The following is a 25,575-nucleotide window of genomic DNA, read 5'->3' on the forward strand; positions in this document are numbered from 1 at the left end:
TGTTAAGTTTTGGTACTGGTCACACAGCTGTGAAATGGACAAAAACCATCAGTTTCACTTGTAGTGCTATTTTGAAAAGCTGGCAGCAGAGAAAGGAACCACTGCTATTTAACAAGGAAGAAAATTGTCTTTTGCGCATTCAAAATAGACAGGGGATGGGGTTGAGGCACAGACATACTTTCCCTCTTAGAGCAGCCACAAACTTTTTTCTTAATATGCTGAAGCTAATGCAAAAGATAGAGCCCCAAAGCAAGAGCCAGTGACAGTACTGCTAAGAATCTCAGCAGTTGACGGGATGGGGCACTCCTAGAGGGCCAAGGTTCTTATGTCTTTTGTATGAACTCTGCTGCATTGGGTGTCACATCAGATTCTTGGCATCAAAAGTTACAAGATATTGAATAAATCTAGCAGATGTTGCTGCTGTCCTTCAGGAAATTCTACTGTGCCTATTGGAAAGCTCCTTGAATGTCTCCCACCTCAAGCCCAATACCTTGGCAAATAGGCTGAAAGGTTCCAACAGATACGCCTGGTGCCATGCAAGAAGTCAGAGTTCTAGAGGAGGTAGGAAATAGTCATTAAGGAGAATGTCTGATGATGATTCCTTCTCCACAGTAGGAGAGAGAGATTTGGGAAAGAAAAGCAGCACTAGCCTCTGGAGAAGCTAATGAGAAATGATTTTTCTGTATTAAAGATACAGGCTTATGCAAGGGAACATAAAACAGATTATAGGGCAGATTTACAAATAGAAAAACTTTATAAAGTGTCAACTATTTCTATCTAAAAAGTATATGCGTTTGACTGTATTCCTCTATCAGCCTCTGTATGCTTATTTTAAACGTATAAACTCTTCACACCAGGAACTCTCAAATCCCTAATTCTGAGATACTACTAACACATTTTTTCAACCATGTCATAGGTCGCTTTATTTAAACATTATTTTCCAACCAATTTCTTAACAGTTTGAAGATTGAACACATGATTATGGTTTTCGGTATTGTTAAAGTCTCACATTTTCAAGTTTTCATTTAAATCAATATTACATTGGAAATAGTTCCAACATAAGAGGTACAGTTAGACACTGATTCAAATTTAAAAAGAAAAATGAAGATGACAGATCTAGTAAGTGAGCATATCACATGTGCAGGATTTACAATTGGTCATTGTATTTAATTTTAAATACAACTTTTGTAGATGTTACAACATTGTTCAAATGTAGTTTCTCATTCCCACTGTAAACATGAACACTTGTAGATCTTAACTGCTCAAGTTTAATCAGTACAGTACTAAAGTTCCTTTCTAGAAATGAATATTTAATACCTCGTATATTTTAAGAACATTTTATAATCCATTACATACCAGTTCATAATATCAGAATTAAGTATTTCCTAAATACCACATGCAGGAGGAGCCTGCACTTAATTTTTTTATATGGCTAAGATTTTCAGAAGCTGCCTAACTCCCATGGAAATTCAATCCAAGTTGGTCACTTAACTCTTGTCGGCTCCTTTGAAAATCCCAGTCAAAATGCTTAGTAAACTAGCACTAGCAACATTCTTCCACGTTCAGCCACACATGATCAGAAGTGACCTTGATCCAAACATTTTATATTGTGCATTAAAAAAAAGTATCCCAGCCCTGTTGTGCCTAACTATTGATATGCTTACCTTCTAAAACATGAAAAATATCTTCCAGTGACTTATGTACACACTGGAGGAATTCATGCACATTCCTGGCTGGGTAAGAGGAAGTATTGCAGCCAATCCAATCATCATGCACGCCATAGGCTACACCAAAGCCATCCGGCACCACTGGAGCAAATCCTCCCATATTCACAGCTGGGCTGCTCAATGTGCTTGTGGACAGAATGTTGTGATTAAGCTGAGCATATGCTTGGTCCTGGTAGACGTCAGGTAATGGGATACCTTTTGATGCTGCCAAATAACGCAAACTAAACAAATGCCGGTCAAATCCTTGACCTGTTAAAATAAGAACATAAGAATGTCCATGATGGATCAGACCAATGGTTCATTTAGGCCAGTATCCTGTCTGCCGACAGTGGCCAATGCCAGATGCTTCAGAGGGAATGAACAAAACAGAGCAATTGTCAAGTGTATCCATTTTTGAGAGCTCATTCTTAATTGCTTAAAAAGCAATTATCAAGTGATCCATCCCATCATCCAGTCCCTGCTTCTGGCAGTCAGAGGGTTAGGGACACCCAGAGCATGGAGTTGTGTCCCTAACCATCTTGGCTAAATAGCAAGTGATGGATCCATCATCCATGAACTTATCTAATTCTTTTTTGAACCCAGTTATACTTTTGGCCTTCACTACATCCCGGGCAACGAGTTTCACAGGTTGACTGTGCGTTGTGTGAAGAAGTACTTCCTTATATTTGTTTTTAAACCTGCTGCCTCTTAATTTAATTGGGTTTGTGTGTTATGTGGAGGAGTAAATAATGCTTCCCTTTTCACTTTCTCCACACAATCCATGATTTTATAGACCTCTATTATATCCCCCCTTAGTCATCTCTTTTCTAAGCTGAACGGTCACATTCTTTTTAATCTCCGCTCATATGGAAGCTGTTCCATATCCCTAATCATTTTTGTTGCCCTTCTTGGCACCCTTTCCAATTCTAATATATCTTTTTTGAGATGGGGTGACCAGAACTGCACTCAGTAGTCAAGGTATGGGCATACCATGGATTTATATAGTGGCATTAAAATACAAAATACTACAGAAATCACTGCTTTTTCTACAGAAAATAGTTATTTTACACACTAAATATCACACCCCTTCAAAGCCACAAAACTTACATGAGTTTTTCTATAGCAGCTTTCTTACAAGTTATGGTAATATGCTTTACAGAAGGAAATTGCAATGCATTTTTAGCGCATCCATTCTCTGGGACAGGAACTCTGTTTTACTCATTTATGTAGCAGCTACTATAACGGGGCCATGATCTCTGGGACACATAGGCACTACTGCAATATTAATAAAAATGGTTTTTAACAATAGTTAAATGGAGAAGATGAAAATATGAGGTTTGAAAAAGGAATAAATGTTTTCATATTACTTTTAAAAGAGTCTGAGGTAGGGTGTTCCAAATGGCAGGAACTACAGAGGAAAAGGCTATTGAACCAACAGTAAAGAGATAATAATAAAATCGGACAAGGCCCTCTAGGCTACATATTTTACTAAAAATCTAGAAGAAATTAGCAAGCTCTAATTCTGACATTTTAAAATGTAATAGGTTCAGGTCAGATAGAGCCACTTGGGAAAATTTATCACTGGTGCAGCAGAAAGAACCAAGGCCAGTTTGCACAGTGGCCTCAGTACCACCTGCAGGCAGATACATGAAGCAACCCAAAATCCTGCTTTGTGTTGCACTCTCCGGGGCATCAGCTAGTTGCTTCAGATAGCTGCCATGTGTGGGCTAGTATAACAGTAATTTATCTAAAGGATGGGAAAAATCTTGATGTGCGTGGGCCTGAAGCAAATAAGGGGAACTGAAACACACTCCCTTCTTAAGAAGAATGTCACAAGAACAATATCTTTTTTAACCTGGAAAGCACTGCTATTATTTGGCATTCTACAAAGTTTGATGAACACAGGACCTTCAGCAAGATTAAATTACGCTTAGTGAGACTTCTGTAAAAGTTTAGCATTAATGAGCAACTAAGCTGATGAGACTCATTTTGTGAAGCAATGTGAATGTTTATCACCATGACCCGACATTCACACTTACCCATAGCAGCTTCTTTTGTCAATTGGCCGTGGTACTTTGAGCACTCAGCAATCATCTGCTGAAGCTCCTCTGTGCTGTGTTTGGAAGGCTGCCTGACGAAAGCTTCCGTGCACTTCTTTGTATAGATGGAGGCAGGACGGATGGTCTCTGTGCGACCGTGTTTGAAAGCTGCAGTACTGCAAGACTCGTACGTGGCAACAGTCTGGCCATACTGCCGAAGGAAAGCCATCTGGAAAGAAAGCTGAGCCACAGCATCAGGACTTACCTTCTTCTGCTTTAAAAACTCCTTGCCTCCTTTCTTAAACTGAATAAAATCAAGAGTCAAGGTTTCCATAGTGGCATCAAAGTTCTGTTTGGCTTTGGTAATTCCTGCTTTTAAGGCATCGTTCAACTTAAAGCTGAGTTTCTGCACAGCACTGGAAGAGTCAACTGCAGCAGGCTGAGATTGTGGGGTGACAGCTGGCTTCTGGGTGCTGTCTTTAAACACTTCGTTCTGAAATCTTAACACAGCCACACCATCTCCCCAGGAATGTTCAAAATGAATGGCCGCATTGCCATCTTTGGTTAGGATAAGGTTAAAGGATTTGTCATACCAGCGATTAATACCATCTCCATGTAACATGGTGTGGGACAAGTGCACAAGATCTTTAATGGGGAAGTCATCTAAACATAGACAGAAGACAGCAGAATCCACTTTTTGGAGGACTTCCTCATTACCATTATCAAGAAGCTTCTGTCTCAGTAGTGCCCATATATCTCGGTTTTCACTGGGTAAATATGCAAGAGGGAAGGCTGGGGCTGCACTGTTGTCACTAAGTATGTATTTCAGGTGTGCTTGTATTTCGGAAGGCTTCACTATATTCCCATCTCTATCAATGACATCAAATACATAAAAATTCCCATTTCTGAGCACCAGCAAGTGCTTTGCTTTTTCATCTGTAAAAAGCTCGTCTCGACTGAGCTTAGGCAATCGTGTGGAATTGAAAAGCCGGAAGTACTGAGACATATCTAAGGGGTATGCATTGACCATGTAGGCACCAAACCATGAGAGAGATGAAGGCACAAATCGGATGAGTCTCCTAAAGGTTTGAGTGTCACTTTTGTCTGGATTGAGGTGAAAAACCTCTGGCTCTAGACAGCCAGCCCTGAGGGTCTTCAAAAAACGCATAGCAGAAACAGTCATGTTAGTTGCTCGTGTGAGCTGATCATTATATTCAGCTTTTGGGTCAGGGTTGAAGGACATAAATGGGTTAAAATTCAAAACAACAGATTCACGTGAACTTAGATACATATCAAACCAGGGACCTAAAAATGGAGAGTTGAAAAATAGATTAATACAGGTAAAATTGGCTAATTGTGAAAGCACTGTTTAGAACCATCTATATTACAAGTCAAAGTCATTCGGTACAGACCTCCACTATCTGTATTTAATTACAATCCATGGACTGGGGTACATTAGGGCAACATATTCCCACCAAATCAGAAATGGACCTCCCACTGATGTCAGTGGGAGCTTTGCACCAAGATCTAGAGTGCAGCATAGCCTTTAGGTTGCACCACTCAGTGGGAAAACATGCTCACCTTTGAGACCACCGTTACTTCTGTCCCATTTCCCTTCCTTTCTCATCCTCCTTTCTCTATTTCTCACTTTCTTCTGCCTGTGTCTTCTGTTCTTCCCTTCTGAATTCCTTCCCTGCAGCAATCCCTAATTCCCACTGGGGACTCAGTAAAACCACACTCATTTTCAGCTGTGACCTAAATCAGAATTTGAAGTCCACATCTCCAGAGGTGAAAGACTAGCTAGCATACAAGTAGGGTTTTATAACCCACTCCTTACCATGGTATATAAGCCTCTTAACTCATTCTTCCTCCTCATAAGAGTAATTATATTTTGTTACATTTATGGAAACAAAAAAAAATGAACAGGACTTGAAAGTAAGGGGGGAAAAAGGGCCGGTTGTAGCTGCAGCACATAATTTAAAAAGGCACAATCCATTTACACAATAATGCTCAAGAAAACCAGTTAATGATAATAATCTGCCACATTTCCCCTCAACATTAAGCTTAGGTGGGCTATCTGCCAGAGAAATACAGGATGTAACTGGGAGACTGGATGGCAATAACGAGTGAAAGTCATTACTATCAAAAGGCTGATCAAGCTGGCCTATGCGAGAAGTTGGTGGTTCTCAGTGCAATTCAAATACATGTCTGGTAAACTGCCACCATTGGCACCCTTACTGGTAGCCTCAGCAAAGAGCAAGGATTGAAGCACAATGGCAGGACGGTATGGGGAGAAGATTACACTGCTGCTGCTTGTGCTGTACTGGATATATTCTCGCAGTCTCCATTGCTGTACACCCAGCATCTGCCTTCCACGAACACTATAATCATTTACATTTGAAAGCCATTGGAAGTAACATGAATAAAAAAAAAAAATTCACTAACCTAAAAGCTACATGCTTTCTCTTGCTTTTCTTTCCCTCTTTTCTCTCTCTCTCTCTCTGAGTTTCATCTCCTTCTTTTTGTCTTACGTTCTCTCTCTCTCTCTCTCTCCTTTTCTTTATTCTGGTCTTCCTCTTTCTGAGTCTTTCCTTTTCTTGTTCTTTAAAACAATAATGCTCTGCATTTTTTTAAGGCTGGGGGAGTGTCTTCTTCCATCCCCCACTGTTCAGTCATCTTTCCCAACTTTTCTGAGAATTCAGTTTTCCAAGCAAGCACCTTCAAACAGATTCATGACTGTAACTAGACCTGGATTAGTTTTCTTAGAGAGGTTACTAGCTTTAGAGCAGGGGGTCAGCAACCAGCGGCATCCGTGCCAAAGGGGGCACGCAAGCTGATTTTTAGTGGCACTCTGCTGCCAGCCGGGGTCCTGGCCGCCATCTGGCAGGGCCAGCGGAGGGAACCCCAGACGGGCAGTGGACCGAGTGGCTCAGCGCGCTGCCAGTCTGGGGTTTCGTCTGCTGCCCGTGCTGCCGGTCTGGCGTCCCGGCCGCCGGCCCCGCTCAGCCCGCTGCTGGCCCGGGTTCCGTCCATCCAGACCGGCAGCAGGATGAGCGGGTCCAGTGGCCGGGACCCCAGACCGGCAGCGCCGGCGACAGACAGAACCACAGGCCAGCTGAGCCGCTCAGCCCGCTGCCAGTCTGGAGTTCCGTCAGGGGGCCCCTGTAAATGTAAAATTTATTACTGGCACACGAAACCTTAAATTAATGAAGACTTGGCACACCACTTCTCAAAGGTTGCCGACCCCTGCTTTAGAGGCATGGAGGAGTCTAAACACTGGAATATACTTGTATTTATATTTTTAATTACTATTGTAAAAATAAAACAGTAAATATTTTTCACTACTGTTTTTCCAATATCCCTCAATCTCCTATAGCAGCAGGACCTTTCTTCTCCAGCAGGAGAAAACATCCAGGGCATAAGATCTTCCTACACATATACCAACATGTCCTGCACTTGAGCAAGATGCTCCATGTTTAAGGATATTTTGATATAAGGATCCCATATTAACCTTAACTAATTCCCCTTACACATTGGCACTACAGCAGGGGTGGGCAAACTACGTGCCGGATCCAGCCCATCAGGACTTTGGATCCCTCCCATGGGATTGCCAGCCAGGCGTCGCTCCCAGAAGCGGCTGGCACCACATCCCTGCAGCGCTTGGGGGAGCGGGGGGCAGAGGGCTCCACACGCTGCCCTCGCCTGCAGGCACTGCCCCCCGCAGCTCCCATTGGCCGGGAACAGAGCTTCAGGGAAGGTACTCGCAGGCGAGGGCAGCACACAAAGCTCTCTGCCCCCCCCCCCCCCCCAGGGGCCGCAGGGACAAGGTGCTGGCTGCTTCTGGGAGCGGCGCGGGGCTAGGGCAGGCAGGGAGCCCACACCCCTAACCCCTCCTACACCCCAAATCCCTGCCCTGAGCCCCCTGCTGCACCCCTCCTGCACCCCAACCCTCTGCCCTGAGCCCCCTGCTACACTCTGCACCCTCTCCTGCACCCCAACCCCCTGCCCTGAGCCCCCTCCAGCACCCCCCACCCCTCCCGCACCCCAACCCCCTGCCCCCTCCCGCACCCCAACCCCCTGCCCTTAGCCCCCTCCCGCACCCCCCACCCCTCCCGCACCCCAACCCCCTGCCCCTGCCCTACATTCATGGCCCTGCATGCAATTTCCCCACCCAGATGTGGCCCTCAGGTCAAGAAGTTTGCCCACCCCTGCAGTACAGCATACACAGCATTCTATCAGAGTGGACTGTAGTACAAAATGATACTGTATACCACTGAGCAAATGTTTTTTTCACCAATGTGCAATATGCACAGAAACAAATCTTTTGCTCACTTTAATAAAAATCTGTATACTAAAAGAGTGTTGTGGCAGGCCCTCCATCTTTGATTTTGATAGCACCTTTGTTCTTCCTATACTACACTTTTTTTTACTACTATATTTTGCTAGTGTACTGGTTTAAGTTACTTTCTTCCAAATGAAAACGTCTTTGAGGAAATCTTGCTGTGGTTGATATTTCTGTTAGGTGACAATGAGAGATCCTAAAGTATTTGGTATATTAAAGATAACATTTTGTGAAGTGCCCTCTTTTTTCCACCAGAGACAGTCTTCTAATTAGCTCAGACATTGTCAAATGGAGTTTTCACATCTTGTTCTGAGTGTAAATAATAATAAGGAGCTTAAACTTTAATCTATTATTCACAGCATTATGAGCTGTCATCAAGCAAGTCTCTCTTCAAAATGAGTCTTTTCTTCATCCCACTGTAAACCTTCCTACCTGAGATGTAACTAGTACGTTTGTTCTGCTTGTCTTGAGCAACCAGCTGCTCATGCAATTCTCTTCCAATTCCATGTTCAAAGCTGCAAGCAAGTTCTTCAGTTTTCCTAAAACAATCAGACAGTCAAAATGCTGTCACCAGGCATTTTTTAAAAAAAGATACATCTTCTAATATGTAGGAGTTGGAGTGGAAGATTTGATGTACACTGAAGCATTGTTTGGTTTTCTGTGTATCCATACCTGAATTGATCATCATCTAGGAGAGGCTTTTGGGCATTCAGGTACCTCCTAACAGTATCTTCTAGTTTGGGAATTGGCAACCTGAAGGGGTGAGAAAAAAAGCAAACTAAAATGTTCTTGTTAAAGCTCTGACAGTAAAGATTCTTAAAATACCATATTGTTTGTAAGTTAATTCCTATGCTCTTTTTATAATTAAGCATGACAGAAAAACAGGAACTTGTTTTACAAGTAGCCAACTCAGAGATCATCTTCCATAATTTTATATACTGCTAGGCATAGACTGTCTTCTGTATTTTGATTCCTTGTGGAAATTCTAACAAATTTCTTTCCAACACTCATCTTAGCCTAAACATGAAAGCTGTTTTCCCCTGGTTACAGGGCAAGCTATTTTACCTTTTAATGAGATTAATACTTTTTAACGTTTGTGTGTATATCTCCTTGACACATAGTTTGATTTTTGTTGTTTTTACTGCCATATTTCTATTTTTTTTTTAAAATGCGTCTTTGTCCCCTGTTGGTCTGTGAAAGAGCCACACAAACAAATGGGGAAACTAACTACAGTATAATGAAACAATGAAGTTAACTATACAGAAAGTGCTGTCCAATGCATAAAGTAAACACATTGGGGGGAAAAAAGGAAATTTATTTTCTCTAATCCCTTTCCTTTGTAATAATCATATGTGTTACTTAAACAATGGTAGATAAGAGATTTGAGACAGGTTATAATTAGATTATAATTTTTAAACTGGCAGTATACACTTGAATACTACTAGCAAAGATCAAAGTCACTTCCCTCTGTTAGCAATAATAACCTTTCACCTATATAATATACTGTAGCCCATCCCAAAGACAATGTACCCTTCTTGGTCTTGTGCACTTTCAGCACATACCAAACCTCATTCATTAGGGGTGTAGCGAGCAATCTGAAACCAATACATACTGACTGGTCTGTTGACCCCACCACCTGCTGTATACTGGTAGTTTCCCAAAGTAGACCTGACTTAGTAGTGTGCTATTAAGGCTTCACCATGAGTCATAAAACCTGTTGTTCACCATAAGAAAGCTGGCCCCAGCAATTAAGCTGTGTATTTAATCACCCATAGCACAGGGCTGCCCACTCTGCATTAGAGCAGGATTGTTGTTTCTTTGTTTTTACAGGCTGCATTTCCTCTCTGAGGTGGAAGAATGTTGCTGCCTTTAAAGCCCACAGTCACCATTTCTGAAACGTAGAGGCATGGGACTCCCTTACTAGGGGAAAGGGACTGACCTAGACAAAGGAGAAAATGGGCACTACATGCCAGCAATCATAGGAGAAAGGGGCTCCCTTAGCTGGGCAGGGGAAAGGAGATGGGGGTTTTCTTAGCAGAGGGAAATGCAGTTGGAGGGGTAGCAGAGAGGGAGCAGTTTCTGGGGGCTCAGAAGGATGCCTAGGACTCCCTTACCTAGTATGGGGGACTCAAAAGGGGTCGGGTGAGGGTCCCAGAGTGGAGTGGCTCGAAGGGTGATGAGGGGGCGCCCAGAGGAAGGACCCAGGGTGGTTGTGGGGCTCAAAGGAAGATGGGGAGGTGTCTGTGGCACAGGGGTCCCTGGGGTAGCAGTGAGAGGCTCAGAAGGGGGCAAGGTCTCTAGTGTGGGGATCCCTAGGCTGGTGGTGAGGCACTCAGAAGGGGGCAAGGTCTCTGGTGCGAGGATCCCCGGGGACTGGAAGGGGGACCAGAGGGTAAGTGGGAGCTCTGATGCGGGGGTCCCCGGCTCGAGGGGCTCAGAGGGGTGCCGGGCGCTCTGGCTCGGGGGAGAAAGGGCAGCGGCCGCCTTACCTGGGCAGGCTTTTCTGGAAGTGCATGGTGGGCACGATGCTACGGTGCAGGTACTGGGAGGAGTCGGCGCTGCTGTAGCCCCTCCGCAGCCCGGGGACCGCCGGAGCGCCCAGGGCCTTAGTCCCCCTCAGGCCGGAGGCAGGGGAGAGCAGCAGCAGCCGCCGGGTCGCCATGATTTCCAAGCCGAGCCTCAGTCACTGTGATCCCGCCCGCTCCCGGTGCTCAGTAGCCGCCTTCCGGGCCGCAGCGCCTGCCCGCATCCGCCGCTGCCGGAGGCCAAAGGCCGCCCTGGGGCGTGGGCTCGTCCCCCTCCGTGCGCCGCCCTGGCGCCGCGGGCGGGCTGAGCCCCTCTCTGAGGAGATCTACGCGGTGCGGGGAGCTTTGCACCCCCTCCCGGCTCGCTGCAAGGGGTCCCGCCTCCTGCCAGTGCAGGGAGCGGGGGTCCTTCTCCCGGCTGTGGCCGGGCTTTCATCCACCCTGTGGGGCCTGAGCCCGGTGTAATCTGCCCCCTGCTGTAGGGGGCGGCTGCCTCCAGCACCGTGCATGCGACACGCTGCCCCTCTCGGAGTTTTGTGGCTTGTGGCCTCCCTTGGTTTGGTCAGTGGGGGTAGCTGATGGGCAGTAATCCAAGTAAAACTGAGATGAGGGTTAACATTCATAGAATACCAGGGATGGAAAGTCCGCTAGTCCAACCCCCTGCTCAAAGCAGGCCCAATCCCCAATTTTTGCCCCAAATGGTCCCCTCAAAGGATTGAGCTCACAACGCTGGGTTTTGCAGGGCAATGCTCAAACCACTGAGCTCTCTCTCCCCGCAAGATGCTGATTATATTTAAAAGCCTGGGGTATGGTATGGACTAGTCTAGTCATTGTGGCTGTGCTTGTTCCACCTTTCTTTCTCTAAAAGCAAAGCCACCCTCTCTGATCACAGCTTGAACCCGTACTCTGGGCAAGTCATAACAGATGGAACCTTTAGGGGGGCGTTGTCTGTGTTCAGTAGTTTTCAGCCTCGTTTTGAAGCTGTAAGAGCAAGGGATACATGAGGTTAGCTACAGACTACTTTGTAACAACAATAATACCTTGCACTCCCTGGAGCTTTCCATTCCAGGATATTAGAGTGCTGTACAAACATGAATAAACTAATTTTCACTCTGCCCCTCCGAGGTATGGAAGTATCAGCCTGTCATTTTACAGTTGGGGAAACTGAGGCACTACACAATTAAGTCACTGGCCCAAAGTCATACGAGTCAGTAGCAGAATTGAGAATAGAGCAAAGACTTATTCACAATCCTATGCATTAATTTGGAGCATACCTAAGCAGAAAAGTAAGACAAACTGAAAGTATGTTTGACAGGAAATATTGTAACTGGACACAACAGGGTACAGTATTAAGAGTAATCCTCCATAGGTAAGGATGTGAGCAAGATGATCTGCTAGTAATGGGCCTTTTCCATCTCTTAACATCTTTGATGCTAAAATTACAGCAGCATATTCTTGCAGATGAGTGAAGTATTCATAAGGGTGAATGCATCCCACAGCAAATTAAAAATCCACAAAAAGAGAAGCTTCTGTACTTTGAAAAATCTCTTTTCTAATATTTGTAAGATTCCACTTATTTTCAGTTTTGCCCCCATCTTTTCCTGCTGCTGTCTGAAGGAATTTTACTGACAACCTTCTAAGACTGAGTTACTTCTGAGATAGGTGCAGGTCACTAATGTTACACTGATCTCTGAGTTCCATCTCAGGGGCTGTACTGTCACTTAAATACCTCAAGGAATTAGTCATGGGTACTTCACTAGTAGTTTCATCAATCAAATTACCAAGGTGAAAATATCTTGGTGTCTATGCCGCTTTCTTAACTTCTTATATAACAGAAGCCTCAAAAATGTTTTTAAAATGTTCACAGGATGAAAATATCAATAATTAAAGAGGCACTTTTGACTTGAAATTTTAGCTTTTAAAAAAAGGTTTAACCTAACAGTAGTTTCAGGAACTATTCTTGCCATTTAGTCCCCCTTCCAGTTTTTGTGGTTTTAAACTACATTTTCTTGTTTTAAAGTTTTCTCTACCCTGTTGCTTTGTGAAAGACCCACAGGAATAAAAGGGGAAATTGATTCATTGACTATACAGGGGAAACAGTGAAAGTCATCACACACAAAAGTATTTTCAAATGTGCAACATAAACAAATTACAATATATATTTTTCTTTAAGTTATAGTAATCTTTAGTGCTACATGTAATAACAGCACATTTACAGTCATAAATGTGATTTTTTTTAAAATTGATAGTCTCTTTAAAAGAAAGGTATAAGTAGGAAAATTCCCGAGTGTAAATCACGAAAGGAAAATGCCATAATGATAATACTTTACACCTATTTAAGATACCATCCTTCAAGATGATGAATGCCTCCCGTGAGGTGCTGAGTGCCCTCAATTACCATTAAAGTGAACAGGAACTGAAGGTGCTCAGCACCTTGTAGGATCAAGTAACTTCACCACTCTGATCCTGTTACGGCAGTAGTGTTGTCCCCATTTTACAGACATGAAGAGACTTTCCCAAGGTCATATAACAAATTGGTGGGCTGAGAACTGAACCCATATATAGTATGTGTTTGGTACAACATACCATGGTTATACCATTACACAGATATGATATCAGTGTTCAAGTGAATGGCTAACATTTTATTAATTATAGCATATGCCAGACTTAAGTTTTTATTTACATTCCCTACTACAGTACATAATTGTAGTGTAAATTTCATTTTGGATAGTTTATTTTCCTGTTATTACAGATTGGTGTGAAGCCTCTTGACCTAGATGTACCACGTAGAAAAGGTGTGTTTTCAGAGACTTAGCAATTCATGGAAGCACATACGTAGAAGATGGATTGTGGGGGGGGTAGGAGACTTAAGTGTTGGATGAGTAATAGCAGATTTTTAATTACCTACATTTAGAAAGTGCCTTTGCTTTAGAAGGGTTCTAAAGAGCCTTACAAACTGTATATATGGGAACTGCTCCTGAAATGCAGCCATCTCTGGGATGGTTTATGACAATAGTCAGAGCACAGCAACATTGCACAACAGTTTGGAACAGGACTTGAATATCATATCCAAGTAAAGCTGTAGAGCAGTGGTTCCCAAATTTGTTCCACTGCTTGTGCAGGGAAAGCCCCTGGCGGGCTGGGCCAGTTTGTTTACCTGCCGCGTCTGCAGGTTCGGCCGATTGTGGCTCTCAGTGGCCGCGGTTCGCTGCTCCAAGCCAATGGGAGCTGCTGGAAGTGGCATGGGCCAAGGGACATACTGGCCGCCGCTTCCAGCAGCTCCCATTGGCCTGGAGCTAAATTCTCAGATGATTGTCTGTACTGGACATGCTCCAAACCTGGTCTGCGCACAACTTTCTCTGCATTTGCTCCTCCAAGCACTGAGGAGTCACTGTAACATTAGGTGCAGGAACTGAGAGTAGGGAAACTGTCTTTTCTGTGCTGTAAGTGATCCTGCTGCTGGTGCCTAGGGGCTGCATGGAGAAGGAGGAAGCTGCCTAACTGGAATGCCATAGGGTGATGGGAGCAGAGACAGACTGGGGGAAGGAGGACAGAGGTGGAATAGGATGGGGCAGAGTGGGCAGAGACAAGCTTGTGGGGGATAGAGGCAGTGGCAAGGACAGAGACAGGCTGTGAGGGCAGGGATTAGGCAGAGAAAGGCTGTTATGACACATACTAGGGGTGGGTGGAAAAGAAGGGTCTGTAACCACTAGATACACTTTCTTCCAGAACCTGAAATGAATCCAGGATTCCTGAGTCTCAGCATTACTCCTCTGTCTGGTAAATAACTGTGAAAACCAACTGCTAAAGTGTGTGTCACATCCCCCTCTAGTTGCTGGCCCACATCCCAGATAACAACCTGCTCCTGCTATTGATTGCACTGTTAGCTCAAGTGACAAATGTGTGTGCTGTGGAGTGTGAGGATCAATATGGTTCCACATAGTAAAATTTCTGTTTTTTCTGTTTGATTTTTTAAAAATATAAGAAATTATATTTTAAAAAAATCTGTTAAAAGAATATTAAGATTGCAAAGTCAAGCACCCAAAAGTTAGGTTACTCCAGAATTAAGGTTGCCTGTGCAACCTTAATTTGGCCCTCTTGTGCATATAAATTGTGATACAGTCTTTAATTACATAAACACACACTTTTTTTTTCTGGGATCTAGCCTCATTCAGTGCACAAGATGGAGGGATGCTGCTCACTGCTCATTACTATATTTATGGTTTATTTATTTGTTTATTTTATATTATTTATTTATATTCAGTATTTCTTTTTGGTCTCATCATTCAGTGTGTGGCCCCATGCCATATTTACCATACAAACTCTGTACTGAATACATAATTATTAATTTCCTCATGGGCTTTTCTACAGTGCTCATGTGTAGTGTGCTCATCTATAATATAATACAGTGCTAAATATAATCTTATGAATCCCCCAAGTATACTGTACAGTGTTATAGATTGTTTATAGAAACACTTCAGAATGCTAGAGTTATGGTCCAAACACTGTACTAACAATATGGTATGCTATAGTTTAGTGGATGGTTGTGATAGTATAGTTTTACAAGACATTCATTATACTGCATAAAAATCTATATTGGAATTGAATGAATGGGACGATTAGACATACCAAAGGAAAGGAAAGATCCATGTGGGTTAGGCTGATAATCCTCTGAAAGTAAGTTGGCCCCTGCTCTAATCAACACAGTGGAAGGGGGGAAAGTGAAATCATTTCACTCCCAAGATAAAAAATGTGAAGTACTGTCGAGTCCCCTTTTATGTTTTTCTCCAATAATATTCAGTTTGTTAATGCAGTTTATCATTGTATTTGCCCAGCCTTTTGCTAACCACATTTACTAAAAGCAAAAACCAGACCTGATTTAGTTAATGAAGTTCAGTCTCACCTGATCTGACCTGTTGTGATAGTCCAGTTCAAAGTGTTACCTGCCCTGCCCTTTAGTATATGTACTGTATGAAAAACATATTTTCTGTCCATTTAAATGCATAACTTTCACTACTTCTTTCTAGGCCTGGATGTTAGGAGACCATGCTTCAAGGGTTAAGGAATGCATGAAAACATTATTTTTCATTCATGTGAGTGTCACTCTGTTCTGACTCACTCGTGTTTTAGAAATACTACTACATTCTGTTCTAATTTTCCAGAGCTCCTTAATCTTCTTCCAGGTTCTTAATGATGTAGTCAATAATAGGATTGTTGGTATTAATTTGGAACAATAATGCCAGCTGCATGCTTGGTAGCTATTGGCAGAGGGGTGACCTTGCTGGTCAGCTAAGCAGTCCTAGAAGTGCTTTGATCTGATCTATACAGAGCTAGCGCTGTCTATTCCAACAAGGGAAGCTAGTGAGGTCTCTCTGCATGGGATGCTGATTCTTCTCCAAAGAGCACTGAGGACAGCATGGCAGTGGCATTTGATGCAATGCTGGCTCGGGTCAAGGATGTTTGTAAAAGAAATGGTTTGCTCATTCTGTCAGTATTGTCTGTCATAGTGGGATGTCTTCTTGGATTCTTCCTCAGGACCAGGCGGCTCTCTCAGCAGGTCAGTAACAAATGAGTGTGACACTGGGCAGAAAATGTCAGTTCTGTAGCAAAAGAGGAGATAAAACAACCTATGGAACTTCAAGGATGGGTATTTCAAGATAACAATTAATTTGTTAGTGTGGTAGTATTTTGATAGGCGCCTACCTTGTTTTCTTTGTGTCCTTCCATAGATTTTATGCTATATATGCTGGACAAACTGTCATTAAGACACTGCAAGTCTACCTGAAGAAGCACATTGTGATGTTGCATGTATGAATACAGGGTTTTGAAACTGAATGAAATACTGCATTGTACTATATGGAAATGGTAACAGTGTAACATGTTAACTGGTGTCAGAGTACATTCTATTTGAATTTGTATTAGAACATGTATTTCCAATGAAAATACTAGGGAACTTTTTATGGTTAACATACCCAGAGTAACAGATATTTATTTCACACTGAGTATATTTTATAAGAACTGAACTGGGATGTCCCATTAATAAAAGCACAACTTATTACATTCACCAGGGGATTTCTCTTCAAACACTTCTACTAATCTGTTTGTAGGTGCTGAATTCTTCCTATCCAGAATAGCCTGACAGACCAGACAGGCAGTGACAAATGCATTGCTGAACAAATTTTTCCCTAAGAATATACATTTTAATATTTTAAACAAGTTATGGTACTTCAAAAATATGTGATCATTAAACCAATTTTGTCATATTCTGCTGCTGGCCCTGAGTTGAAAATCTTCTACGTCCAAACAATAGCTTCATGCACATAGAGTGAAATGGGCAAAATACAGAATAAAGAGGTTATGCAGCGAAACCTATTAATTGTGGCCCATAAAGGGTCTATATATTTGACTGTTTTGGCACGCAGATGCACAATACAATTAGATTAATATGGAGAAACCACTGAAGGGGATAGAGATATTACTGATCATTAGGACGGGTGTCTGTGACTAACGAATTCTCACTAGCACCTATTTCATTGTACTGTTAAGGCAGAATTGTTTTTTGTTTGTTTTTTTTTTTAGATCCACAATATTTCAAAGAGTCCCTGAGTGAAGCAAAGCTTATTTTATTTTCTCCTGAACACGTTACATAGCCCTAGTCAGAACACATTACGTAGTCCTAGTCATTTACAAAAAATTTCCCCAACTTCTTCCATCTGTACCACTTGAAATGATATGCAGTAGTTGCAAGTAATATAAACCGATCGTACAATTTTATGAGATCATTCAGTTTTACCAGCAGCTGTAAGGTGCCTTGTGAAGAAAGAGACTCTTACACATCAAAACCATAAACACATCTCTCCATATATTTGTAGGAAATTAGTTATTTCCAATTCCCCGGGGAGTTATTGATGAGGATGCTGAAAATGTTGATTCTACCACTGGTTGTCTCAAGGTAAGTGAGTGCGACAATTTGCTCAAAATAATAGATCTAGTGTCCTAAATGAGGCAACAAAACCACCTTTACATTGTAACTAAGTTGTTGTGTACGTGCAAAGACTATTGTAGAAAGCGCTATCATGCATTAATATTTTGTGACGGATTTATGAACATGGTTAGAAAAACCTGGCTTTAGCTGAAGAGGGTTCTGGATCAATAGGAACATCCTGCCAAAATAACTCACAGAAATATTGTTTTGCTAACAAACTAGCTTTTGAAATGAACTTATATTTTTCATTTAAAAAAATGATTTTTTATTGAAACTAAACAAATTAAAATGTAGTATGAATCAACCACTATACCATAAGCTAAATCTAATCAGTTGAAAAAATATAACTTGCAAGTCATACAAAACATCACAGTTAATTTACAGTTCTTTGCCATATTTTGAGAGAGAGACTTGCTATAGAGAGACTTGGGGGGAGGAATAGCTCAGTGGTTTGAGCATTAGCCTGCTAAACTTAAGGTTGTGAGATCAATCTGTGAGGGGGCCATTTAGGGATCTGGGGCAAAAATTGGCGATTGGTCCTGCTTTGAGCAGGGAGTTGGACTAGATGACCTCCTGTGGTCCCCTCTACCCCTGGTATTCTATAGTATAATGAAAGAATATATGTGGTCACTAAACTAGCATGTGTTTTGTATTAACTTCAACTGGAGTTGTGTTTGCTCTGAAAATCAGGCCCACAATGCTTTGAAAAAAGCATTATATAGACTAGATTATGTGCTCGAAATATTAGCTCTGTCTATTTCCAAGAGACAGTGAAATACAAATGTATAGTGTCTGATGTCCTGGCTGCGTGGTGGTGTTTATTCCAGATCACTTTTAAACTCACTCAAATAAAAAATGACTTTATTGGAGACCTTTTGTTTATTGAGAGAAAACTGTAAAGTAGGTATGAAATCTCTACAGTGATATTTGCCAAACCTTGCTCTGGGCCTGTCAGTCAGACGTACTAAGAGAAATGAAAAGCATAATAAGGAGGAATGGGATTCCAGACTGAAAACAATTTTTTTTTTTGGTCATTGGAATGTACATTCATTTTCACAAAGAAGACTAGGGTAGCTTATCCACAGCCGAGAGCAAAATTAATGTTAATTTGTCTCTTAGTTTGGAGGCACTGTATATGTCCAATGTTAGCAGAGCAGTATTATGTAAGCTCACATAGCTTTTACTGCCAAGGCATTCCTAATCAGTAAAGGCAAGTGTAAACTAACATGCATTATATGGAAAATAGCACGCCTGATGAACTTGCAGCTTAATTAATCCCTTCTGGAAATAATACCATAACTAATTTTATATAGTGCCTTTGCCAAGCTTGGCAAAATTCAACTTTTTAAAATAATTTCAATGGATAATATCCGTCTATTTTAAGTGCCTTTTTCTATATTTATTTAAGTTTTCACAGTTGTGGGAAGTTATGTGGGGGGTGTCAGACGTCAGTGAGTCAGACAGTAATTATTTAATGACATTGTAGACAGTACAATGACAGTAGACATTGTGATTCAAAAAATTAAAGTTTTATAATCGTTAAAACCCAAATTGTCACCACCACATGTCAAAATATACAAAATAAATATTCTTAAATCAAACTCTAATTAGTTCTCAAGCAATATTTTTTGTTACTTTGCCCATCTGTAAATTTGGATTATTATCAATGGAAATATTTTTTGTTGTTTTGTGTGTGTAAACTATCCCACTGCATAGGAAAGATAGGAAGTATGGCAAGAGACCACCCGGGCTTAACCAGGAGATCTTCAATGATCTAAAACTCAAAAAAGAGTTCTACGAAAAGTGGAAACTTGGTCAAATTACAAAGGATGAATATAAACAAATAACACAAGTATGTAGCAACAAAATTAGAAAAGCCAAGGCACAATACAAGATCAAACTAGCTAGGGACATAAAAGGAAACAAGAAAACATTCTACAAATACATTAGAAGCAAGAGGAAGACCAAGGACAGAGTAGGCCTGTTACTCAATGAGGGGGGGAAAGACAATAACAGAAAATGTGGAAATGGCAAAGGTGCTTAATGACGTCTTTGTTTCGGTTTTCACCAAGAAGGTTGGTGGCAACTGGATGTCTAATGTAGTGAATGCCAGTGAAAATGAGGTAGGATCAGAGTCTAAAATAGGGAAAGAACAAGTCAAAAATTACTTAGACAAGTTAGATGTCTTCAAATCACCAGGACCTGATGAAATGCATCCTAGAATACTCAAGGAGCTGACTGAGGAGATATCTGAGCCATTAGCAATTATCTTTGAAAAGTCATGGGAGACGGGAGACATTCCAGAAGACTGGAAAAGGGCAAATATAGTACCCATCTATAAAAAGGGAAATAAGGACAAACCCGGGGAATTACAGACCAGTCAGTTTAACTTCTGTCCCTGGAAAGATAATGGAGCAAATAATTAAGCAATCAATTTGCAAACACCTAGAAGATAATAAGGTGATAAATAACAGTATGGATTTGTCAAGAACAAATCACGTCAAACCAACTTGATAGCTTTCTTTGACAGGGTAACAAGCCTTGTGGATAGGGGGGAAGCGCTAGGTGTGGTATATCTTGACTTTAGTAAGGCTTTTGATACTGTTTCGCATGACCTCATAAACAAACTAGGAAAATGCAACCTAGATGAAGCTACTACAAGGTGGCTGCATAACTGGTTGGAAAATCATTCCCAGAGTGTAGTTATCAGTGGTTCAGTCATACTGAAAGGGCATAACGAGTGGGGTCCTGCAGGGATCGGTTCTGGGTCTGGTTCAGTTCAATATCTTCATCAATGATTTAGATAATAACATAGAGAGTACACTTATAAAGCTTGTGAACGATACCAAGCTGGGAGGGGTTGGAAGTGCTTTGGAGGATAGGATTAAACTTCAAAATGATCTGGACAAACTGGAGAAATGGTCTGAAGTAAATAGCATGAAATTTAATAAGGACAAATGCAAAGTACTCCACTTAGGAAGGAACAATCAGTTGCACACATACAAAATGGGAAATCACTGCCTAGGAAGGAGTACTGCAGAAAGGGATCTGGGGGTCATAGTGGATCACAAGCTAAATATGAGTCAACAGTGTAACGCTGTTGCAAAAAAAGCAAACATAATTCTGGGATGTATTAGCAGGAGTACTGTAAGCAAGACATGAGAAGTAATTCTTCTGCTCTACTCTGCACTGATTAGGCCTCAACTGGAGTATTGTGTCCAGTTCTGGGCGCCACGTTTCAGGAAAGATGTGAACCAATTGGAGAAACTCCAGAGAAGAGCGACAAAAATGATTAAAGGTCTAGAAAATATGACCTGTGAGGGAAGATTGAAAAAATCAGGTTTGTTTAGTCTGGAGAAGAGAAGACTGAGAGGCGACATGATAACAGTTTTCAAGTACATAAAAGGTTGTTACAAGGAGGAGGGAGAAAAATTATTGTCCTTAACCTCTGAGGATAGGACAAGAAGCAATGGGCTTAAATTGCAGCAAGGGAGGTTTAGGTTGGACATTAGGAAAAACTTCCTAACTGTTAGAGTGGTTAAGTACTGGAATAAATTGCCTAGGGAGGTTGTGGAATCTCTGTCATTGGGGATTTTTAAAAGCAGGTTGAACAAACAGCTGTCAGGGATGGTCTAGATAATACTTAGTCCTGCCTTGAGTGCAGGGACTGGACTAGATGACCTCTCGAGGTCCCTTCCAGTTCTATGATTCAAAATATGTAGGCATGATAGTAGGCAAAATATGTAGGTCACACAGTGGGGAAGTGGCACTGTATGTGAAAGAAAGCATAGAGTCAAATACAGTAAAAATCTTAAATGAATCCAACAATACCATAGAATCTCTATGGATAGAAATTCCATGCTTGAATAAGAAGATTGTATCAGTAGGAACATACTGACGACCACCTGACCAGGATGGTGACTATGATTGTGAAATGCTCAGGGAGATTAGAGAGGCCACAAAAACAGAAAACCCAATAATAATGGGCAATTTCAACTATCCACATATTAACTGGGAACATGTCACCTCAGAATGGGATGCAGACATAAAATTTCTAGACACCATTAATGACTGCTTCTTGGAGCAGCTAATCCTGAAACTCACAAGGGGAGAGGCAATTCCTGATTTAGTCCTAAATGGCACACAGGATCTGTTCAAGAGGTGAATATAGCTGAACCTCTTGGTAATAGCAACCATAATGGAATTAAATGTAGCATCCTTGTATGGGGGAAAATGCCAAAGAAACCCACCACAGTAGCATTTAACTTCAAAAAGGAGAACTACACAAAAATGAGGAAGCTAATTAAACAGAAATTAAAAGGAACAGTCACAAGAGTAAAATACCTTCAAGCTGCATGGACGCTTTTTTTTTCCCCACAGCAGCCGAAGTGACCATTTGGGCAGCTATGGCCTCAGTCTAGGCGGGGTGGGTGTGCCTATGCAAATGAGATCAGCCCCTAAAGTTTTTTTTCCACAACTTGCCACACCTCACCACCAGATGTCAGGGTGGAGCTCACCCTGACACTGCTTACAACAGTAAAAGAGGCGGTTAGAGACAAAAAGACATCCTTTAAAAACTGGAAGTTAAATCCTACAGAGGAAAATAGAAAGGAGCATAAATTCTCGCAAGTCAAGTTTAAAAGTATAATTAGGGTGGCCAAAAAAGAAGAGCAACTGGCAAAAGACACAACAAAAATTGCTGTTAGTTTTTAAGTACAGCAGAAGAAGAAAGCCTGCCAAACAATCAGTGGGGCCACTGGACAATCAAGGTGCGAAAGGCTGTTGCAGAGAAGCTAAATGAATTCTTTGCATTGGTCTTCACTGCAGAGAATGTGAGGAAGATTCCCACACCTGAGCCATTCTTTTTAGGTGATAGATCTGAGGAACTGTCCCAGAGTGACGTGTCAATAGAGGATGATTTGGAACAAGTTGATAAACAGAAATAAGTCACCAGGACCAGATGGTATTCCCCCATGTGTTCTGAAGGAATTCAAATATGAAATCGCAGAACTACTAACTGTGGTATGTAACCTATGATTTAGCCTCTGTACCATATGACTGGCAGATAGCTAATGTGAGGCCAATTTTTTAAAAAGGCTCCAGAGGCAGTTACAGGCCAATAAGCCTAACTTCAGTAACAGGCAAATTGGCTGAAACTGTAGTAAAAAACAGAATTATCAGACACATAGATGAACACAATATATTGGGGGTACAGTCAACATGGCTTTTGTAAAGGGAAATCATGCCTCACCAATATATTAGAATTCTTTGAGGGGGGTCAAGAAACCTGTGGACAAGGGTGATCCAGTAGAAGTAGTGTACTTGGACTTTCAGAAAAGCATTGGCAAGATCTCCACCAAAGTCTCTTAAGCACAGTAAAGAGTCATGGGATAGGGGGGTCAAGAAACCTGTGGACAAGGGTGATCCAGTAGAAGTAGTGTACTTGGACTTTCAGAAAACCATTGGCAAGATCCCCACTGTGCCCGCAAGGGCTGGGGGGGAAGATACCAGCGAAAGGAGGACACTCAGGCCTAAGAATAGTAAACTATGCTTTATTGAAGGAAGGAAGAATTAGGCTCCAATCTGCGTGGGGAGCCCCTAGGATGCGCGGAGGGGCTGCAGGGGACTCTGGCCGTTCCCTGACCAGGCAGGACTCCGCCAGGGGGGAGTTCTCTGCGGCGCTATATTTTCCGTGCTTATCTCGGGGTTACATGGGGTCAACAGCTGGTTACATTCTTATATATACGATTTATGCTTATTACATAAACTGACTCGTTTACAGGCAAAAATATGCTGAGCTATGCTGCAATATCTTTTGGCAGGGTCTCTCGGACAAAGTTCATTGAAACTGCCTGCATCCTCCGCTTACCTCCAGTCATATACTCAGTCCACCACTTAGCTCCTTGCCAATCTTCCACAACCTTGCCCCTACACTCACCAAAGTCTATTAAGCACAGTAAAGAGTCATGGGATAAGAGGTCCTCTTATGGATCAGTAACTGGTTAAAAGACAGGAAACAAAGGGTAGGAATAAACATCCAGATTGCACAGTGGAGAGAGGTAAATAGCAGAGTCTGTACTAGGTCTGATAAATGCAAAGTAATACACATTGGAAAATATAATCCCAACTATACATACAAAATGATGGAGTCTAAATTAGTTGTTACCACTCAAGAAAGAGATCTTGGAGTCAACATGGATAATTTTCTGACAACACCTATTAAATGTGCAGCAGCAGTCAAAAAACTAACAGAATGTCAGGAACCACTGGGAAAGGGATAGATAGTAAAACAGACAACATCATATTGCCACTGTATAAATCCATGGTACACCCACACCTTGAATACTGCGTTCAGTTCTGATCACTCCATCTCAAAAATATATTTTAGAATTGGGAAAAAGTACAGAGGAGAGCAACAAAAATGACTAGGGGTACGGAATTGGTTGTATATGAGGGGAGATTTAAAAGTCTAGGACTGTTCAGTTTGGAAAAGAGATGACTGAGGAGAGATATGACAGAGGTCTACAATATCGTGAATGATGTGGAGAAAGTGAATAAAGTGTTATTTACCCCTTCACATAACACAGGAATCAGGGGTCACCCAATGAAATTAATAGGCATCAGATTTAAAATAAACATAAGGAAGTACTTCACACAATGCACACCCTTGTGATTGCCAGGGGATATTACGGAGGCCAAAAGTATAACTGGATTAAAAAAAGAATTAGATCAGTTCATAGATGATAGGTCCATCAATGGCTATTAACCAAGATGGTCAGAGATGCAACCCCATGCTCTGGGTGTCCTTAAACCTCTGACTGATAAAAGCTGGGTATGGATGACGGGGTAGATCACTGGATAAATTGCCCTGTTCTGTTCACTCCCTCTGAAGCATCTGGCATCAACCACCTTTCAGAAGAAAGGGTACTGGGCTAGGTGGACCATTTGTCTCACTCAGTATGGCCATTCTTATGTTCTTGTGTGTGGTGATATCAACATTTACCAACATTTACTGATAAAAATCTAATCCTTCCAAGCCCCTCATGCACATACATGCTATCACATTTTCCCCATACCAAATATAATTATATCACACATTGATAATAAGTATGTTCCACTCTGATTTCATGTTGTAATGTTCTATATTGTGCTCCTAGACTGTAAACTCTTTTGGACAGGTAACCTGTAATTAGTTTGGGATAGGTCTCCTGCTGTACAGCTCTATGGGCACTTAGGGCACTATAGAAATAATAGCAAATGGTTTAATAACAACAGTAGACATAATGGCCCAGCTCCTTAGTTATGGTTGAGAAATGCACAGCACAGCTCAGGACAGGGGTACAAAGGTGACCTTTGCACTCCCGCAGTTCTGGGCCAGCTGTGTGCCAGTGCAGTTCCTTGGCATAATGTAGAACAGCCTTTTATCTACTCTAAGTCATTCTATCTGCCGGTGGCCCAAAAGGGATGCTATAACAGCCAAAGATTAGTAGGATATAGGAAAGAAAACCTCTGCCATGTTCCCTATGCTGACAACAGTAGAGTGAGGACATGTAGGAGCTACTATACTAACACTATCCCACTGGATGGCCCTCCCAACCTGGGGTGGTCCTTCCATGGATAGCTATCCTGTATATAGGGCCAGAAGCTGCTGGTGGTGCAAAGCAAAGCGGCCAAACTACAGAGTAGGATCTGAGCCAGTATCTCTTGCAATATTTGGTGTTTTTCTTAAAGCACCAGCTCCTAGAGTCAGGTGAATATATCACAATCTCAGCTTTCATTTAAAAACAAAAATAAGTTTTGAGTCTCATGGTTGCACAGAACAGCTTAAAAATGTGAATCCTAAAGGCTCAAACACAACAAAATAAATAAACAGAACCCAACTGTCACAGGGTGATGCCAGCCCTTTCAGAGGGAGTAGGCTCAGTGCACCTGTGATTCATCAGCTGCCTCCCAGTTGGGTTTAAAAGAGGGCAGCTGG

The 25,575-nt window shown here is 41.9% G+C and overlaps 2 protein-coding genes across 2 annotated transcripts in view; one reads left to right on the forward strand and one right to left on the reverse strand.

The window, feature by feature from the left end:
• Positions 1-895: 895 nt before the first annotated feature.
• On the reverse strand, positions 896-10,882 carry CPT2 (carnitine palmitoyltransferase 2). Its single transcript, XM_074961713.1, has 5 exons — positions 10,577-10,882; positions 8,760-8,840; positions 8,520-8,626; positions 3,746-5,050; positions 896-1,976 (listed from the first exon to the last, which is right to left on the reverse strand). The coding sequence occupies exons 1-5, from the start codon at positions 10,747-10,749 to the stop codon at positions 1,645-1,647; spliced, it is 1,998 nt and encodes a 665-aa protein (XP_074817814.1). The 5' UTR covers positions 10,750-10,882; the 3' UTR covers positions 896-1,644.
• A 5,058-nt stretch (positions 10,883-15,940) lies between these two features.
• The window catches only part of SLC1A7 (solute carrier family 1 member 7), a 93,270-nt gene continuing 83,635 nt past the window's right edge, over positions 15,941-25,575 (forward strand). Inside the window, exons 1-2 of the mRNA XM_074961716.1 lie at positions 15,941-16,169; positions 17,485-17,564. Coding sequence (XP_074817817.1) covers positions 16,029-16,169; positions 17,485-17,564 — 221 coding nt within the window. The 5' untranslated portion in view covers positions 15,941-16,028. The remainder of the gene's footprint in view (positions 16,170-17,484; positions 17,565-25,575) is intronic.

Source organism: Natator depressus, chromosome 8 (genome assembly GCF_965152275.1).
Source record: "Natator depressus isolate rNatDep1 chromosome 8, rNatDep2.hap1, whole genome shotgun sequence".
NCBI lineage: Eukaryota > Metazoa > Chordata > Testudines > Cheloniidae > Natator > Natator depressus.

Coding starts and splice junctions, on each gene's coding strand:
- CPT2 (XM_074961713.1), bottom strand. CDS start 10,749: ATGGCGACCCGGCGGCTGCTGCTGCTCTCCCCTGCCTCCGGCCTGAGG. Junction 8,627..8,759: donor CTAGATGATGATCAATTCAG/GTATGGATACAC, acceptor TGATTGTTTTAG/GAAAACTGAAGAACTTGCTT. Junction 1,977..3,745: donor GACAAAAGAAGCTGCTATGG/GTAAGTGTGAAT, acceptor TTATTTTAACAG/GTCAAGGATTTGACCGGCAT.